This window comes from Lissotriton vulgaris, chromosome 3_1, assembly GCF_964263255.1.
Source record: "Lissotriton vulgaris chromosome 3_1, aLisVul1.2, whole genome shotgun sequence".
NCBI classification, from domain to species: domain Eukaryota; kingdom Metazoa; phylum Chordata; class Amphibia; order Caudata; family Salamandridae; genus Lissotriton; species Lissotriton vulgaris.
The window spans coordinates 800,259,238-800,279,844 of NC_141689.1; the positions used below are offsets into that span (position 1 = coordinate 800,259,238).

Genomic DNA, 20,607 nt, shown 5'->3' on the forward strand with positions numbered 1-20,607 from the left:
GTCTGCATAAGTATCTAACCAATGAAGATTTGTCGAACACCTTTATGAGACCTGATCCCACGTTTTATGGCATCTATTCTTAATCAAGCTCCCTTTGCTGTAGGTGCAACACTTTCTTTCCCTCTGCGAACGAACCTGAGAGGTTTAAGTACATTTTGTGGCGCCCTGAACCCTGATTCCTCGTTGCTGTTCCTCCCTTCAACTACTTTCAACTCCACATTTACTTTACGCTTTATCAAATGAGATCAATGTTGATTAAAAAAAAAAGTTTTTTTTTTTTTTAAAGAATACATTCACTATGAGGAGTAAAGTGTTACTACGGCTACAGTCTCCAGCATGACTGTAAAGTGCGTTCTTCTAATAAGCGTACTGCTCCCAAAACTCGTGGGCCTTTGCCTGGGGGTTTTCTAAGTTACTGTCTCTTCATCTTACAATCTCCAGCCCATCAAGTAACTTGGAGAGCTAGTTAAAACTGGCCTCCTAAACCTCCAAGAGTGCTAGCTCACTTGAGTTGTATTATTCAATGCACAGGTCTCCGAATTTCCTCACTGTTCTCTAATCTCTTCTTAGACATACATGTAAAACTTTGCGTACTTACCACTGATGAGATTTCCTTAATCAATGCTTGCTTTTTTGTGCGTGACCTAATTCTACGTTTTGCCATCTCAAGCGCTTTTGTTATTCGGAACACAGCTTGTGGAGATTGTCCCGCAAAATGGGCTGTTAACCAATATTATTCTGGAACTTTCCTTGACATTCAGGTCTTTAAGTACATTTAATCCATGTCACTACCTACCCCACAAAACAAGACATGTTTCCCTGTATATTTTCAGATTCACATAAAACTCTTGCACCCTTCTTCTTTAGCAGCTTGGGACTCATGCAGTCATGGTCTGCTTATACTTGTTTGAATCTAGTAGACCGTATTGGTATTAAGTTTTCTGTAGGTCCAATATTCATGTTAACATGCATTTCAGGCAAATCCAACTGTAGCCGTAGTCCATATTCCTTAGCAATGGATATTCCCTTGGAGATCAAGAATCCGAGTCTCTGCATTTTTCAAACATGGTCTTGTCAGCATTTATAAAGAACAGTTTCCTTTTGGATTGTGTGTTTCTCACATTGCCTAAATGCATGGAATCATGAATTTCTCCACTTCAAATATATGGTCACTTTTCTTGCAAGATTACAAGGATCTTACTGAGCTTTAAGTTGTTCTAAAAGTCAGACCTTGGTGGCTAAAATTGTTTAGTAAAAGTGACGGATTTCCTATTTAAGGACTTAGTTGTGTTCATTCCGATAATGATTATTCCAAATGTAGCAGAAATTCTCGAGGTAAATAAAAGCTTATACCTTAACCGGATTTGATTGACCAATTCACATCCCACTCTTCAACCAGGACGTGATTACAATATTAGTTTAGTGGGAAGAATGTTTTCATTCTTCCGTTTAGACTAATAGATATGCTGTTTGTGCATGCATGTTTATTCTAAAAAGGTTCCATGCTTTGTGCTTCTCTGCGTTCACTAATGCAGCACTTTGGCAAGTTACCTCAATCTGGATTCAGATGGATTTAAGCTTGCATATTTTTATCGATTTAAGACCATCGTTCTTTTTAATTAAGTTAAAAAAAGCCACTGATTAAATACTGCAGTAGGTAAAACTAGACTGAACCTGTGATTTAATCCGGTAACACGTTTTAGATTTCCACGGGTGGCTCCAGTGAGACATAGTAGATTTACTTTTGTGAATTGTTTTAGATCTTTCTATGTAGGTGAAATAGTTACATTTCTTGGTTGGCGATGTCTAGCTGTGTTTTAGTTGCCTGATTTGTCTCGAGTTATTGCAGGGTTTTGACATGATTTCTTGTACAGTCGGTTCATGCACCAAATTAAGATAGAGGAGGATGAACCTACTTAAGTTTGTGTGAACATTATTATAAATCCCCATTGGTTTGATGTTCAGATTCCCCTCTGCCTAGCTAAATTGGGCTGCTTGTTATTTGTCAGTTTCTCCTAGCAGAATGAATACGTCCATATGATGTTTGATGGTGTAGGAGTGCTTTGTGTGTAATTGTTTTGCCTACTCTTGCTACATTCTTACAAAGAAGGGTCTGTGGCTGATAGGCAATATAGAGAGGCACTGGTTTAGCAGCTGATCGTTGCTTAGCATTGGGAGGGTGCTTAGTGCCAACAAATGGAAGATGTTGAATGTTTGGTACATAGGTATGGAATTACATCATAGCAGCCCCTTGGTGTTCAGTGACGCTGTGTTTTTATAAGCTAGCAGGTTTGCATGGATACAGAACGTGGATGAGCCATAACTAGATTCGAGAGAGTAGTTCTGAACCACATAACATTTTTAAAACGTGTGATGCTTCAGTAAATGCTAATGTAACCATCAAATAATCCTATTTAGGTTGTCATTCCCAAAGTAGTGTAGTTTAGACATGCACTTTTTAGGCCAATAGATTTATTTAAACTGTATGTCCCTGACTTGTCTATTGTTATCCATGAGGCTTTAGTAGTGGCTGAAACAGCCGTATCTGGACGAGCAACCTACCCGCTGCTGATGTTTGATTTACTATGTGGTAGTCTTACTCGAACAGCGTACTTGTTTACATTCAGACCTTGTTTTTGCTGTTTATCTAGTTATAAAATGGTGTGTTCCTTTGTGAAATGAAGTACTTTTTTGTATTTTTGTTCTAGGAGTTTACCAGTTGCACGAAAAGGAGCAGTGTCAAGTGCACTATATATGGCCTGGATAGATGCTCTCTCGAGCGACCTCCCACCCATTCTTCTTGTCCGTGGAAATCATCAAAGCGTGCTTACCTTCTACTCCTAGTGCAGCGTGCATCCGAAAGCCCTTGTTAAGATGGTACTTCAGTTGCAAAAGCAGAACGTAGCCGCTACAAAACAGTTGCTTCGCAGGACAGCAGTGACTTTTCTTACACTCTTCAACGGACTTAAAGCACACAAGGAAAAGTCACTGGATCCCGGAGGTTTTGAAATCTTCAGTTTTACAATTGTTTCTTTTCAAGTGAAATATTGGCTTCATGTTGGAGATTCCTTGTGGTAACTGAAGTGCAAAAAGCGAGTTATTCTTTGCTACTTGAATAGCAGCAATAAGTGTGTTTTATTTTTGACCAGTGAAAGAATTATAGATTTATAAAAGCCTTTTAGCCTTGAGGTGCCTTCTGAAATTAACCAAATTTCATTCATACACCTTATTTTATAAAAACTTGTATAGAGTAAGAAAACTGCCTTCTTAGACGTTACATTAGTTTACTTAGTTTCTAGTCTCTTCCATGTTATGATAAAAACAAAATGCTGCTTTTCCGTCTTCCATTTAGCTAGTTTTTTTTCTGATGTTTCATTCTGTTTTACATGTTATTTTTTGAGATGTTTGTTACATAAAAACAGCAAAGCTAAACATTGGGACAGGTCAGCTATTTCAATAAAAAACCTAAGTTATCCAAGTGTTTGAACTTTTAGTTTTGTATTATTTAAAGGTACTTATTTTGCACAATGGAGCAGTCTACAAACCTTTGACATTTTCTGTAGCGATCTTTTATAAATAAGAAAAAATACTCCAGTCTTTTCCACCTGGTCTTGGGTGGACGTCTGTTCTGTTAGCTCAGTGGTAACATATGCAGCTTCCCTGATTTATATTGGTTTTTTCCTCCTGAAAGAGCTTGAACCATCTTCCTCAAGTTTGGGTTTTTCACCGTAAGTCAATAAAAAGCATGATAGTAGGTATTGGCAAAGGCAACTGCCAACCTGTGGGCTGCAGTGCAACAGATTATGCCTTTAAATGCCTGTGCGACCTTAATGGACATCAATCACAATTAATTTCCATGTTCGTTTTTAATACATTTCGTTGTGTGACAGGTTTTGTTTTGCTCTATAAGTGCAGTTGATTAATTGTATCAAGTGCTTACTCAGGTTGGGCCCTTTAGAATCTGTACACTTCATTCATGCTACCAGTCTCGAAGTGTAACTGCCAGTTGTCTATTATGTTTTATCTAATAACTGTTAGTTGCTTTTTTAAAAGAAGTCTACAAATCCCGCGCAAGGGCACTACATGCAACAGCCTTAATATATTGTAAATGCTTCTTTGTGTTTAGTTGTAAATGGAGGCAAACCTCAAATGATTCATGTTTTTCTACTGTTCATGAATGTTTTAGGAAGCGTTGAAATTGTTTCACCTTATAAAGATACCTAAGAAACTATTTACAGATTTGATCAAATCTGATATTAAGCTTACCATTCTGTTGCAAGATGTTTTTCTTTTTCTTTTGGAAGAACGAAAAATGTTAATTGCATCATACTTGTGTCTTGAGTTGTATTTAATTCACCAAATGTGATGGTAAAACAGATTTTGCTGCTTCTGGTGTCCACACATTTGAATGTAAATTCCGTGCAAGTGGTCAATGAAGCACGACCGAGTACGGCTGTGTTACCAGTGACTGAGGGATAAAGAGAGCGAATGTTCACCGGTATAGAATTGGAGGTATTTCTGCAATGAACAGGTATGAACTGCAAAAAATGTAACTACGTAATTCAAGCCCAAGCTATTCCTGGCAATCTACTTGGCGTGTTGCACATTTTGCAGTGACAAGTGAAGGATCCTTGGACGCACCACAGTGGTCTTGTATTCAGAGAATATTGATTCCAATTAATGAAATGCAATGTGAATATGGGTGGTGTGTGAGACAAACTTAGTGCTGCTATCTTAATAGAATTGCACCGGTACTTGTTCCTTACATTTTGCCCATTGAAGGACACATTGAACTGTAACGCAGAAACCGAATTAAGTGTGTGTACGCGTGTAAATATAGGTTTGCAAACATGTAGAAAATATATACAAACTAAATATGCATACATTTATATGGAGAGTAGTTTGTGACTAGCCTGTAACATAGAATGATTTTCACTTGTAAAATGCAAATACTTCATTAACTATACGCCAAGTCTACAATTTCAAGCCTCCTTTGTCTTATTGTTCAAACAGTTAATTGTTACCAATTGAAGAGTGCTGTAGTCTTAAATTCCATTCACACATTATGCAGAGTTCTGAACATTTTTGCGCCAGTTGTTATATTACAGTCGCTTTGAAGATTTAAAGTAAACAGTTGTTAATTGATATTTGGGCACAATATTGTCATTACATTTTTTGGATAAAAAAGGAACCAAATATCAGAATAAATTGATTATTTATATTTATTTTTCTGTTACAGAGTTATTTTGTTGTGTTTATACGTGTTCGAGTGTGCTGCATTTGTCTAACCTTACCTTTGATTTCAAATGTATAAAAGTCTTGGGTATGGGTGGGTAAGGCTAATACACCTTTTTGATGTGCTACACATGGTAAATATACTTTTTAAATTATTTCCTTTTTATTATTGCACTATTTATGATACTCACTTTTTCATATCATGTTTGTTCTGCAGATATAAAGGTGTTATTCACATGTTTATCTGAGGGTTGAATTTTATCCATAAATGTGATTGGGGTATTGCCAACCAAGCATAATAGCATTTTATATTACCTTATGTTATAATTAATATGATTCCCTGGTAGCTGGATGCATAAACTCTATTTTATGTAGAACGTCTTGATATTCTGTCTCTCCCTACTTTAAAATACGCTATTTTACTTTTTTGTTTTACTTGTAGCATGTATGAATAATTTGGCGTGTACATTTTGTTTCCTCTTCCACTGATAAATGTTGATGTGAAGGCACTGATATTACTGTTGCATTGTGATGGATACTTCTGACCATCGATTCCTCTCCTTTAGAATATCCTAGATATCCTTATGTGCCAGACAATATCCAGAGCATTTTTCTGCAGTGCTCCTGTAGTCTTTGAGACACCATATCAGACTGCGGTGATGCCGCACCACCGGACAAGAGCCATAGATAAGCCTTGCCTCTGAACGCCAACATCAGTTTTTTTTTTCTTTAGCTGCAGATTGAACTATGCTCCCAGCTTTGTCAGTTTTCCACTAACTCAAAAATTTACCTCGGTGAGCCAGGGAACATAAAACCTGATTCAAGCCATGCCAGGAAGCAGCTGTCCGTCACAGATCTGCACAGCATGTCTCTGGTGCATAGGCTCCGAGCACATGTCAGCATAGCTCCGATCACAAATCAAAGTTGTGCAGTAAATATTCTTTCATGCACCTGATGGTGATCCGGAGCAGGAGGCGAAGCTACATTGCCAAACATAAGAGGTGTTCCGCTCCAACTTACAGGGCCGCTTGAGATCTGGGTCATGTCCACAGTACTGTGTTAAAAGATCAGGTTCGACAAAGTTGTAAACTCACCTTGAGCACAAAAATTCTAAGTAGGAATTGAACCCAGGCTATTAATTGAAAAATCTATCCTTGCTTGGGTCCAGGCTAGTCCTTTACGTGCCAATGCTGACACTGCCTGTACCACCCTGAACAAGACTCAAATGCCGTTCTCCGACCCTAAACCTTAATCTTCAGCTCCAAGCAAATTTCCTTCTACAAGATTACTAAAGTACACCCAATTGAATCAGAGGCTTGAGGCTTTTTTCAAATGAGACTCGGGCAAAGTTCAGGGTATGCAAAACGTTCCCTATGACACCAATGATTAGTTCCATCCGGCTTACCTCGCGTTATTCTAATGACATGCTATACTTGGATTTACAGAATGGCAGTAAGCTGGATAGATCTTCAGAGACTAAGCTGGATTTGCTACCAATGGAAGAAAGTGGTGCTTTAGCAGTAGTATGGACAGCAGAAGTGCTAGATATACAGTGGCCTGCTGTTGAACCTTAGGCAAATATAGTAACCAAGCTCCTTCAAACGGGTTCTTCCTCTTCTGTGCCACCATTTCCATTCAGTAAGGCTCTGTCACTCTTGTGGCTACCTGATCTAAACTGTTCTCGGCTCTTCAAGTCAGTTGACCTGTAGAAAGGCGACTTAGATCTGCTGCCAGTGGTTTTGATTTTCTGATAAAGCATTCTAAAACTGAAATTCTGGTGGTACAGGCCTTCACAAATGTCTTTCCAACCAACCCTCCAACGAGTCAAACCATGTGATGCCTTTTAGAAAGAGAATGTTCTGTTTGACTAGTTTAGCCTTACGATCCTAGAGCTGCCAGCCTTTAATATACATGGCTGGTGAGAGATTACTGGAAGGCCCAGGATACCTCGGCCTCGCTGGTGCAAACTGTTCATAATGGCCAGCGAACCGCAAAATGTGTCTTGTGTGCGGGCTTGAAACCCATTGACTGTGTTGGGTCTATTGATGCCAGTGTTGTGCTTAGAAGACACACCCAGATGGGATCAGCGGGGTTTTCATATGTCCAATCGTCCTTAATGGGCCTACCGTTTGGCTTCAGTTTGTTTCAAGAAAAGGCTTATTTGGCACTCAAACGATTTAAGGACAGTAGATCCTTGCGACTCGTCTCCAACCAAGCAGTTGCTCCTACAGTACAGAAAATGCAGGGGTTATTCCAGGGGGACTAGCTTACTGACTTGGCCAGTCCTCTCAACCTGTGCCGCACCAGGAGCCCTGGTCCTTTTGGGATAGAAGTTCTAGTGTTCACCAAAGTTGTTTGCATTTGTTGGAACAGCTCTTCTCTACTCCTGCTTAGCTGCTGCAGCAACTGCCAAGCTGCTTTAACTTGCTCTCCCAGACTCACACTCAGCTGGTGAGAGCCTGGACACATTTTCTCCCTTGATGGAGATCCATCACATAGACATATGGGTCTTGCAAATAGTTCAGATTGGCTATGGATTTCATTTCTTTCCAATCTGATTTTTTTTCCTCCTTTTTGTGTCCCCTGAGCACCACTCTGCGAACCATTCTGTGATGGCGGGCAGCTGCTGCTTATTTTCGGAGGTCCACAATACATGTTTCCATACGTTGACAACTAGCTGCTCAAGGTGGCTTGCTGCAGTCAGTCATGGGCCACTTATGGCCAACTGCCGAATTCCTGGCATCTTTGGGGTTTTCAACTAACAAGCCAGAGTACCACCTGACTCCCATGCTGAGGATTGCCTTCATTTGGGCTGTTCTAGACGCAGTGATGTTCAAAGCCTTGTCCATTACTGCAGTGCGTCTAAAACATTCAAGATGTGATCCTGTTGCTTTGGATTAAATTCTGGGTCTCGCAGGATTCTGAGCATCCTAGCCTTGTATCCCATTTTCAAATATTTCAGGAGACTGATCAGGATCTTATGTAGTGGCAGAGAAGCATCCACATGACCTTCAGCTGGCCACTCTCCATTCCCCATTCAGACTTCAGTTGTGATAGATGCATTACAGCTTAGTTGGATGCCAGTGCCACCTGAGGAAGGAGATCAAAGGCCTCTGGTCTCTGGCAAAATGCAAGCTGTTTCATTGTATTTCGGGTGATCTGATAGACCCCAAACTCCTTCTTCCCATCTATTAAGAGGATGCTAGTGGAGGTCCTCAAGGACAACACACATGTCATGAAGTACTGCAACAAGCAGGGTGGAGTGAGTTTCTGGATCCTATGCCAGGAAGCCCTTAATCTCTGGAGGTGACTGTACAAGCAGAATATATCTGGCAGCCCACTAACTAGCATTATCGCTGAATGCCAGAACAGATGAGTGTAGGGGACATTAACAGGTGAAACAGGATACATTTACATTCTAAGGTGGCAAGGAACATCTGATCAATGGGGCATGTCCTGATTAGACTTATTTTCCAGTATTGAGAACATAGTGTTCGAGGCATGTGGGCTGCTAAATTCCTATCTGTGCCTAGATCGCCGCCTAGTGTTGGGTCCGGGTGATTGCACTTTGTTGTCTTGGAAGAGTCTTCGAAGTATCACGAGATAGGTGACTCCTCCCCTGGACTACAGTGCGCATGGGCATCTTCTGAATCCTCAGTTTTTTTCCGCCATTGGGTTCGGATGTTATTCCTACACTCCAACTTCGGAATCAAAATTAAAATTTTATAAAGGCCTTCGACTTCGACGGTATTGTTCTCGCTCGGTACCGTTTGACTCAATAAAGCTTTCCATCTCGAATCGGTCGTTGACGCGGGCCGTTGGGCCTTTTCGACGCCACGTGGGCCTGCTGTCGATGGAAAGGAGCCCACCACAATGCCATTTCCAAGTTCCCGCATACTGACGAGCATTCAGTATGCAACAAGTGCCTTTCTCCAGACCATAAGGAAGAAACCTGCCCAGCCTGCGCCCAGTTTCGGTCGAAGAAAACCATACAGAATCGACTGGCTGCTAGGCAAGAGATGCAGCGACAGGCACCAGAACCGGACAACATCTTCGATGATGACCAAGAACTTCCAGAAGCTCCAGATTCGGACCTAGAGATAGTCACCGTTGAGGACTACTCTGACTCCGATGACGAGATCCCACCGGGGCAAATCGTGAGTACACTGCCCCGACACAGATTACCCCGTTACCGAAGGCTCCGGTCGAGGCATCTCCAAAATTAGCCAAGATCCAAAGAAACATTCGCCAGCCCCACCATCCGGCTCCGCTCCGAAACCGAAACCAAAGCCTTCAGAGACCCCAGGGCCAAGTACCGCAATCCTAAAGAAGGTTCCGGCCCTAAAAAGGTCATCGACCCGAAGAAAACCGTACAGCCTACAGACGTCGACCCAAATAAAACAGTCAACCCGAAAAAGGCCGTTGAGCCGAAGGGCGCCGACCTCAAACAGGCCGTCAAGCCCAAAAATGACACCAAGCCGAAGGGCCCGACACAAAAAAGCCAGCTGTGCCAAAAGTCGCCAAACTAAAGAATGTCGCCGACGGAAAGGGTGCCATATCGAAGCCTATAATCCGGCCGGAGAAGGCTATCGACCCGAAGAAAAGTGCTCCGAAAACACCAGTCGATCCTAAAAAGACCATCGACTCGGCAAAGGACAGTCTACCAAAAAAGCCTGTCGAGCACAAGAAACGTGTCAAACCAAAAACACTCGCCGACCCGAAAAAAGGGCCCGAGCCGAAGAAAAGCACTAAGGCACCAAAAGTCGTCTAAGCAGAAGGTGTTATCGATCCAAAGTCACCACCAAGAACAGTGGAGGAAGTACTCTGGTAAAGTCACAATCCAGCACAGGAAGAAGAGGCCACTGGACACTGACTCTCATTCCCCTATTCCACTAAAAAAGGAATTTGGGACTTCTCCATCTAGACCCTTCATTCCCTTCTATCCTATTATGCCTACTACTCCTTTTGCTCCTTACTCTCCTCACTATGGGGACAATGAGGGGAACACAGGGGAGGATCCTCAGCCTGAATATGATTATCCACAGGATCCTGAGCCACAAAATGAACCATGGGAGGAGCCAACTGACCCTTATAGCACCCATCCCATCCCTGATGTCTCCTCTTATCCAAATAAGCCTTCACCTACTGATGACACCATTGTCTTCAACCAATTAATAGAAAGAGCAGTACCACAATGTAGATATGCATAATGACCCTGTAGAGGAGAACTTTTTATTTGACACCTTCCCTACTCCAGAAAAAAGTGTTGTAACACTTCCTATGCTAAAGGGAGTGTTAAAACACGCACCTGACCTATTTAAAGGTACAGCCAGGGCACAGGTAATCAAGCCAAGGATTGAGAAAGTATAGAGCAGACCCTACCTACATCAGAGGGCAGTTACCATTTAGACTCACTAGTGGTGGCTAATGCACGCAAAAGGGCCATCTCAGACAACGAGGGAAGCCAATCCCCCGATAAGGAATCAAAGATACTAGAAGCCTCAGGTGAAAGGGTAGCAGCACAGGCCTCCAATTCATGTAGGATTGCCAATACACAAGCTCTGCTAACTCGTTACGACAGGGCACACTATGACCAGCTTGAAAGCTTAATGCACCACCTACCTGAGCCTTTTAAAGCCCAAGCTGATGACCTCATACAGGAGGGAAAGTTCCTTACAAACGCCTCCATCAAATGTGCGCTTGATGCAGCAGACACCGCAGCCAGGTCTATTAACACTAGTGTTTTACTAAGGCGACTGGCATGGCTGCGTATTTCGTGCTTTAAGAACGAGGTGCAGTCCACGATTCTTAATCAGCCAGTCAACCAAGACTTCCTTTTTAGCCCTGCAGTTGACACCATTTTAGATAAAATGAAGGACACAAACAACAAAGTCAATGGGAGCATTGCAGTTTCAGCAACACAGAAGTTCCTTTTGACGCTCCTCATACAGGGCAGCTACACGAGGCAATACTTCACAATCGTCATCATACAAATGCAACACACAAAGTTCCTTTACCAAAAACTCCAACAGAGGAAGGTAATAGGGGAAACAATAATAAGGGAAGAGGACGTGGAGGCAATAACACCAGAGCCTCCACTGTCATAAAACAGTGACTTCATCACGCTACCTCCAGACCACCTAACACCGGTCGGAGGCAGACTCCAACAATTCCTACCTGTCTGGAACGCAATTACCACGGACAGGTGGGTGAGACAAATTATCCAGTAAGGTTATTGCCTGGAACTCACTTCTACCCCACCAAACATACCACCTAGATACCGTCCTATGTCCAAAGAACACATCACCCTGCTACAGCAAGAGGTGAAATGCATGCTGGAAAAGGGGGCCATAGAGCCAGTCCCTTTCCAACATCAAGGGATAGGAGTATACTCCCTATACTTCCTTATTGCCAAGGACGGTTCCCTCAGACAAATATTGGACCTCAGACCCCTAAATCAATACATACTGTCGGAGCACTTCCATATGATCACACTACAGCAAGTACTCCCATTACTACAGCAAGGAGACATCCTAGCAACCTTGGACCTCAAGGATGCGTACTTTCACATACCCATCCATCCAGCTCACAGAACATATCTCAGGTTCACAATAGAAGGTCAACACTACCAATTCAAGGTCTTGCCCTTCGGGGTAACCACAGCTCCAAGAGTATTTACAAAATGCTTAGCGGCACATCACAGATGAACCTAGTGATCTGGCTCCTGAAGTCTGAGTTCGGATACCTTAACTTGCCTCCTGAATGCATGAACATTATCAAGGAGGCAAGACGGCCAACTACTAGAGCATGCTATGCAGCTAAATTGAAAAGATTTGTTATTTACTGCAACAATAACCAAATCAACCCATTAGATGCTTCCATACAAAACATTGTTACCTGCTGCATGTTCAAAGATGCAACCTAGCATACTCTTCAATAAGACTACACCTAGCTGCTACAGCAGCATACCTTCAAAACAGGCAACACCTTTCACTGTTTAGAGAACCAGCAATCAAGGCTTTTATGGAGGGTCTTAAAAGGGTGATCCCACCAAGACACCACCTTCCCCAGTCTGGAATCTAAATATTGTACTTACCGGACTTATGGGACCTCCTTTCGAACCTCTACACTCATGCGAACTGCAATTCTTAATGTGGAAGGTGGCTTTCTTGATTGCCATTACCTCACTCAGGTGAGTTAGCGAATTACAAGCGCTAACAATTCAAGATCCCTTCATGCAAGTACATGCTAACAGGGTAGTTCTTAGAACAAACCCCAAGTTTATTCTAAAAGTCGTATCAAATTTTCATATTAATTAATCGCTAAAACTGCCAGTGTTCTTTCAAAATCCAGTCAGTAGCCGAAAGAGCCCTACACACACTAGATGTAAAGAGAGCTCTGCTTTACTATGTGGACAGAACAAAATCATTTAGAAAGACAAAGCAATTATTTGTTGCTTTTTCACCACAACATAAAGGGAATCCAATATCAAAGTCAGGAATAGCCAGATGGATAGTTAAATGCATTCAAATATGCTATCAAAAAGCCAAAAGCACTTTAACCATCCCCCCAAGAGCACACTCTACAAGAAAAATGGGGACATCCATGGCTTTCCTAGGGAATATTGCTCTTGAAGACATATGTAGGGCAGCCACATGGACTACCATACACACTTTCACAAAACACTACTTTGTAGACGTGCAAGCAAAGCAGCAAGCTGCTGTAGGCCAAGCTGTCCTAAAAACTCTTTTTCAAACTGCTGCAGCTGGCACAGGTAACCACCGCTAGAGGAGATACTGCTATACAGTCTATGTACAGAGATTAATTCAGCAGCCCACATGCCTCGAACGGAATTTGCTACTTACCAGTTTGCATCTGTTCTTGGCATGTAGGGCTGCTGACATTCATAGTGCCCGCCCTCCTTCCGGTGCCTGTTGCAGCTGCAGCATTATCTTTTGCATGGCCATCTCTTACTTTACTATCTCCATCTCTGCCACAATGGCGAAAAACAGTCTGAGGATGGAGAAGATGCCCATGCGCACTGTAGTCCAGGGGAAGAGTCACCTATCTTGTGATACTTTGAAGACTCTTCCGTGACAACAAAGTGCAATCATCCGAACCCAACACTAGGCGGCGATCTATGCACAGATATGAATGTCAGCAGCTTGTAGTGATGCGTTTTATCAAGGGTTTGGCTTGCATGTTTTCACTGAAGCTGCATGTCATGCTGCAAATGGATTTGAGCTTTGTGTTCTTGAAGTGCATACTTTTCAAGCCATGAACAGCTGCTCACTGCAACTACCAACACACAAAACTGTTTTCCTGATTGAGTTTACCTCTGCAGTCTTCATGAATGAACACCAGGGACTCTTGGTGCAACCGACCTTTACCACTTTTTTCACAGATAAGGTAGTGGTGAGAGCTCAGGCTACTATCTTACCCCAAAGTTATGACACCTTTTCACATCAGCCACTCTCACTCCACTAACATTTTTATGTTACCTCACTCTTCAAAAGAGGAGAGACTACATTGGCTGAAAGCAGGCTGATTTTCCACATTGCTCACACAAAAGACCATCGCCACAGCCATCCCCCCAACTACAAGATTGCCAGGCAAGACAAAGTACGCAAGCCCCGAGATGGAATCCACAAGAATACCATCAGCTGCACCACATCCATAGACATGTCGTCCTCCAACATGGAACGCCTGTCGATCAAGCTCCACGTCACAGCCAACTTCACCCTACGCCGCACTCCCATCTACAGACCACAATGGCTGCACATAACTAAATGACACCATCACGGACTTCATCCCAGCCCTTACCCTCAATGTTAACAATTCCATCCTACTCTGAGGCCTAACTACCACCTGGAAGACCATGCTGACCCCCCAACTCAAGAGCTTTGATTGAAGACCTTGGAACCTGGCCTTCACCCAACGAGTAAGGGGATCTGGCCAGGTTGCTGGATTCATCCTGTGGCCTATTTTCACCAACTTCTGAGTCAACAAGTCCACACAACCCCCTTATCAAGTTCATTATCCCTGTCCTGATCCTACGCGCACACATCCCTGCCAGACCAGCCTGCCAAAAGTAGAACATCATGAACAAGGACTGGAACACAACTCCACACCCACCGACCTGAACACAGCATCTGCATCCCCAATGCCATTAAGAATTTCAACAATTAGATCACCTCCTGAGCAGACGACTGAAACACTGCAATACAAGAAGATCCCGGCCTGTTCATATTCAGAGGAACCAAACTAATGAAATGCCACTGCAAACAACTGAAGCTCAAATGGAAAATGAGATGGAGCAATGGAGACCACAGTATGTTCAGATCCACCTTAACACCTTGGCTGCTAGCGATATTTTCCTTCTGCGCTGCATTGCCAGAATCCCCATTGTTCATGACGAGCTCAGCTCGTCATCAGCACAGCTCAACTGTGCCTCATGACGAGCTGAGCTAGTCATGAGCATCGAAGGGGTTAAAACGTGACCACAAATGATCCAGACCACCAAACGTCACTCTGATGGAACGCATCAATTTCAGCCTGCATCCGATCCACAGACCTTGACAAACACCTCCCGATCTCATCCAAAAACCAATGCCATTCCTATGGCTCATCACCCTAGAAGAAGCAGCCACTACCATGAATTCCAACCACTATGGGGTGACATAGGACCCCTGCCCCACCACGCCGACTGCAGAGAGCTGCAGCCCATCATCACCATTGCTGACACCCATTTTGAATGACACCACCTTTTTTTTTTTTGCCACGTTCCCGGAGACCTGGAAACACTCAACTATCCTTCCATTGCTGAAGAAAACCTCTATGGATCCTTCAATGCTCACCAACTACAGGCTGATCTCCATTTTACCATTCCCGGCCAAGGTCTTAGAGAAAATTATCAACTGGCACCTCACCGAATGTCCCAAGGGCCATCAGCTGCTTTACACCACTCAGTCGGGTTTCCGACCCAAGCACAACATGGAAACTGCCCTCACTGCTAATGACATCTGCATGACTGGACAGCAGAGATGCAGCTGCCCTACTCCTCCTGGGCCTCTCCTAAGCATTTGACCCAGTCTCCCAACCCATCCTACTCCAAAGGCTACACATCAGAATCTAAGGGCATGCACTCTGATGGATCTGCTCCTTTTTAAAAAAAAGGTTTATTAGGAGGTATGACATGTACAAAAATCGTACAGAAAAAAGAGAAAGAAGTAAAAGCCACTTAACATACATCCATGTCATAAGTCCTTTTTTCTGAATATATTGAGATTAGCAGAAATAGTGGCAGTTTGACTAAAAACTAAAGAATCCTCACAAAGACCTTGTTCCACATGTAGTCCGGCCTGCCACCGACTAAAGTGCTTAACTAAATCATCACTCCTTTTGTTGTTAACCAGTTTGTATATAGAGGATATGGTCTATTTATTCCCATTAATTGATTCTACCAAAGGGATACGGACCCAGCTTACAGTTTTTTTAGAGAAAAAATCTCGAATCTGAAGAAATTTGAAAAATTGTCCATTCTGTATCCCAAATTTCTGCTTGATAAATTCAAAAGTCAGGAGCCCAGATTCCGAAAAAATGTCCCCTATTGTACAAACCCCTTGTGCAGACCATTCCTTAAAATACCCATCCGAAAAAAAATCTGGAAACAGAGTATTCCCTGCAAAGGGAGAATATAAATGAATTCTACCAATATTAAACATTTTCCGAACCGTCGTCCAAATCTTAAAAGCACCATGCAGAACTTTAAACCTCACCCGTTTAACTTAGGCAAAATCAATATGTCTAAACAATAATCCCCAAGCCTCTTCACAGTAAATTAAATGATAAATTAAAGTATCATAACGATCTACTTCTCCTACATCCAGTAAATCAGCGATTTGTCTCACCGTTATTGACCAGTAGTAAACTTGAAAGTTGAGTACCGTCCAGCCTCCCCTTTCCCTCGGAAGAGTCATATATTTTATAGCCCGTCTTGGCCCGCCAGCCCATAAAAACCAAGACATAATCCGGTCTAACTTTTTAAACCAGATTTGATCAATTAGCAAAGGAATGGCTCTAAAAAAAAAAAAAGATCTTGGGCAAAAAAAACATTTTTATCTCGTTACATCTGGCAATTAACTTTAACTGTAGATTATTTATTCGACGAGCATCAGCCTCTAATTTACACAGCAAAGGGTTCAGGTTAATCTCAACCATCTCCTCAGGTTTGGAACTGATCTCTATCCCTAGATATTTAGATTTACGAACTACCCGCGGGTCAGCCAAAGTGATCTTATTGCAGATAATCTGAGTTTTTGTATCATTTAGGTGATACCCAGATATCTTCCAAACTGCGATGTAATTATTTGAATTTCTTGCAAAAGCCATAGGGGTCTCCTGTAACCTTGGTGTAGTCAAACAGCGCGATTGTGCGGCGGATATGTCGATTGTTTCACGCCCAGGCACAAAACCATGTTGTTGGGTCGACACAAGCTTCTTAATAACCCCTGCTAGCCGATTTAGCGTTATTGGTCAGTAAGACCCGGTATCTGAAGGTATCTTGCCATTCTATAAAAATGTGACAATCCTGGCTCTCCGCCATGATTCAGGAGGCTTATCCCCATTTTGGACCCCTCGAAACATCTCTCATTACTGGGGTAAGCTGAGAGCGAAAATTCTTATAGAATTCACCCGGTATAAAATCAGGGCCAACAGCTTTACCACTAGGGAAAGAATCTAGAGCTAGCCATAGCTCTTCGATTTTTATTTCCGCCTCAAGCATATCCTGCTCTTCCGAAGATAGAGCCCCTAACTCAATTTCCTGAAGGTACCCTTGGATTTCAGCCTGAACCACCTCGTTATCACAGATATCTTCATTATATAGCTTTTGATAACATTTCTGGAATGCTAGAGCTATAGCGCCTTCTTCAGGTACTAGTCCGACTTCGGGGTCCATAATGCTCTCTATACGCATAGCAGATTCCTTTTCTCAAGTTCTAACCGCTAACATTTGTCCGGCTCTTTCACTATTCTCAAACATTCTTGAGTGCCAAGCCAAAAATTTACTTGCAGCTTTGGCCCGTGAGATTTCTGTTATGGCTGATTTAGCCATTATAATCTGAGTTTGAGCAGCATCACCATCCCCACCCACCGAAACAGCCCTGGCCAGATTAAACTCGGCCTCTTAAAGAGCTCTGTATAACTCCAACAGTTTGACTCTTTCCTTTTTCTGGCTCTCCCATCCATATCGAGTAGTCTTCCTCCTCCCCCCCCCCCCCTATACCAGCGTTAAGTGTCCCAGACTTTTTGTATACTAGTACTACCTATATTTTCATTTAGGAATCTTGTTATCCAAGGTGCCATACATTCAATATACTTGCTATCCCATAACAAACCACAATATTAAAAGTCCATACATCGGGTTTCCTAGCCGTAGGTTGTATATTAACCTCAAATACAAGCGGATTATGGTTCGACATTACTCTTGGATATCGGAAAATACTAGAGCCTTGAGCCAGACTTGCTGAAATAAAAAAGTAATATAGCCTAGAATGGGTTTTATGTGGTGCTGAAAAAAAGGTAAACCCAGAATCCTCCCTTCTAAAAGAGGCCCATACGTCAATCAGCCCATGCATTTCCATCATCTGCCGCAGAGCCCTATAAACTTTAGACTTTCGACCAGCATATGCTAGACCCGTTTGATTAGCAAGTTCACAGTTAATATTTATATTGAAATCGCCGCATAATATAAACGGGGCAGGCCACCCAACCAGTTCTAAGTTTAACCAATTGTATAATTCTGGATCAAGTACTGGGCCATAAACTGAACAAAGTGTGAAGGTTTTTTTTTCTGAAATTTACTATGAATGATGACCCATCTGCCGTAAACATCAGCAGAAGAACTGATTATATGCACCGTTCACCGCCGCGCCAGAATGGCAACCCCTTTGGTCTTAGCCTCCAATTTGGTCCATGAAATCAACTGAAAACCCTCAAGCTCAAGGAGCTTATGCCGGCTTGCTTCGATGTGAGTCTCCTGAAGGCAGATGACATCTGCCCGTAGGAAACGCACATCCTCCCTGATCCGACGCCGTTTAGCAGGATCATTTAGTCCGCATATATTTATAGATGCTATCCTAATATTAGCCATGGCATTTTGTAAACATTCCAAACATATATATCCAATTGAAAGATTGTAGACACCCTACTTGAACTAACCTGCTCCCACAAACCACCCCCAACCCGAACCTTCCCTTACCCTGTAGTTCCTCCCCCACCCTGATACCCCCACCAACCTGCCCACCCACCCCCACAAAACTGACAAAAAGGGTCCTCAGGCCCCCATCCAACACCGGTTTGCTCCAAGAAAGTTTGTAACTGAAATTAAAACACATTAGCCCTCAGTAAGTTTCTTCAGTTAATTTTCCGCTTGTACTTCCGAGATAAATACCTGTATCTTGCCATGAAGAATAACCTTCAGCCGTGCAGACTTCACACCCTTTTTTCTGAAAAGGGGTAATCAGCTGGCGGAGCCGCCACCTCCATTACACTGTTGTGACAAATCGGGTCTCACCAAAAAAGTATGACTCTCTGCAGATCTTCTTGCATCCGGATGTGCTTTCCCAAAAATGGCTTCTCTCAACAAAGTTACCCAAAAAAATCAATATTGCCGGGGTTTGGCTTCGGGCCAGCTTTTTTTTTTCAACATAAGGGGAAACGATGTACTCTCTGTATCTCGGTTTCCCAACACCAGTGTGAGCGCTCTGGAAGCGCAGATTCAAATAGTGTCAAAACTAACCCTCCAATATCCTCACCCTCACCTTTTTCCTCAATCCCTAATAGTCGTAAGTTGTTCTGACTGAGACGATTTTCGGAATCCTCCAACTTCCACATTATATCTGAAAGCCTTTAGTCATTAGCCGTAGTTTTTGTTTCGGTATTCTGCAATCCAGCCTTGAGCCCAACATTTCTTTCCTCCAGGGCAACTGTCCTGGCAATGACCTCTGAGCAAGCCTTTGTATTTTTCCAGATTGCCCCTTGTATTTTCATCGTGGCTAGCTGGGCTCTATGTTCTTGGGTAGCTTCATTTTGGGTACACTTCAACATGGCAAAAATCTGGGTATTCGTAGGAAGTAAGTTGGATTCACCTTCGGCCCTCCCCCCCAGGTCTCCTTCTTGGTTTCTCATCCCTCCTGAGCCTGCAAGGGTAATTGTAACTCCTGAATAATCCCATTGCAAAATACTGCTTACCTCTGAGCCATCGCTTTAACATTTTCTCGAAGTGGGCAATGGTATCTTCCTAAACTTACTGTGGCTAGGTGTAATCCTTTTCAGAGTATCTGCTGTATTTGGGGGCTCCCACTCTCCTCACCCGAGATAAGCTCTTCATTTTCGAAGTCCGAGGTAGGATCTATATCCGATTCTTTTGCCACAGGAAAAAAGCTATCTCCATCCTGGGCATCTGGTATGCTACCAGCGTCAGATCCGTATCCAAACCCCCTTCCAACGGGAGTTTGAAAGGTAGAGGTATCGGCCAGGTCCATTTACTCCTCCACCACTCTCCTTTAAAAACCTCGAAGTTATTAAGGGAATCAGCAGCATCCGCACTACAGAAGGAAAATTGTGTCTGTATTTTTGTCTGTGAGGGCTTCCCCGCAAATATCCCTGGGACGGTAACCGTCTTCCCCCGCCCAGAGCTCTCCATCGCCTGAGAGGGAATCACCGACACCCCCAGCTTCTTGTTAGTTCTTCCATCGCTCCAGGTAGGTAGAGGCTGGGTCTTTTCTGCAACTTTCCCTTTTGCAAGACTCGCCTTCTTTAGACTCACCGCAATTGTTTTAGCACCAGGCTTTTCTGCCACTCAGTCCGTTTTCATGGATTTTTCATATTTGTCAGCCTTCTCCTGAGCAGCCGGAGTCTTCCTAATCCCTAAAGCTGCCACATCTCCCGCAACTTTGGTGCTTGAAACAGGTAAGATTCCATTTCCATTTTTGTGAGGCGCCGGTCACCCTCGGTTCCTGCTGGAAGTTCCCCTATAGCCACGCCCGCCAGGTCCACAGGTGTGCGCGGCTGCAAAGGATCGTTGCTGCGAGCCGTGCAGACCGGAGCCAGAGCTTCTGTTTTTCCCGGTACGTAAACATATGATCCTTTTCAAAAATGTCGAGCTACTGTTTGAACTGCTCCAATAGTGTTTTTTTACTCCCTCATCCAAAACTCTCCTTCTCTCTCAGAGAAACCACTGCTACTGCAGCGCTGGTCAGGGAGCGACACCCACTCGAATCAAGCGGCCGCCATCTTGCCTGGATCTGCTCCTTCTTAACAGGAAGGACCCAGTCAGTCAGCCTGGCACCATACACATCAGACTCCTGT

General features: G+C 43.2%; 1 protein-coding gene across 1 annotated transcript in view; it reads left to right on the plus strand.

The window, feature by feature from the left end:
- The window catches only part of SLC12A2 (solute carrier family 12 member 2), a 394,678-nt gene extending 389,453 nt beyond the window's left edge, over nucleotides 1-5,225 (plus strand). Inside the window, exon 27 of the mRNA XM_086961116.1 lies at nucleotides 2,709-5,225. Within this exon, the coding sequence (XP_086817242.1) occupies nucleotides 2,709-2,844 (136 nt within the window). The 3' untranslated portion in view covers nucleotides 2,845-5,225. The remainder of the gene's footprint in view (nucleotides 1-2,708) is intronic.
- Nucleotides 5,226-20,607: the final 15,382 nt, after the last annotated feature.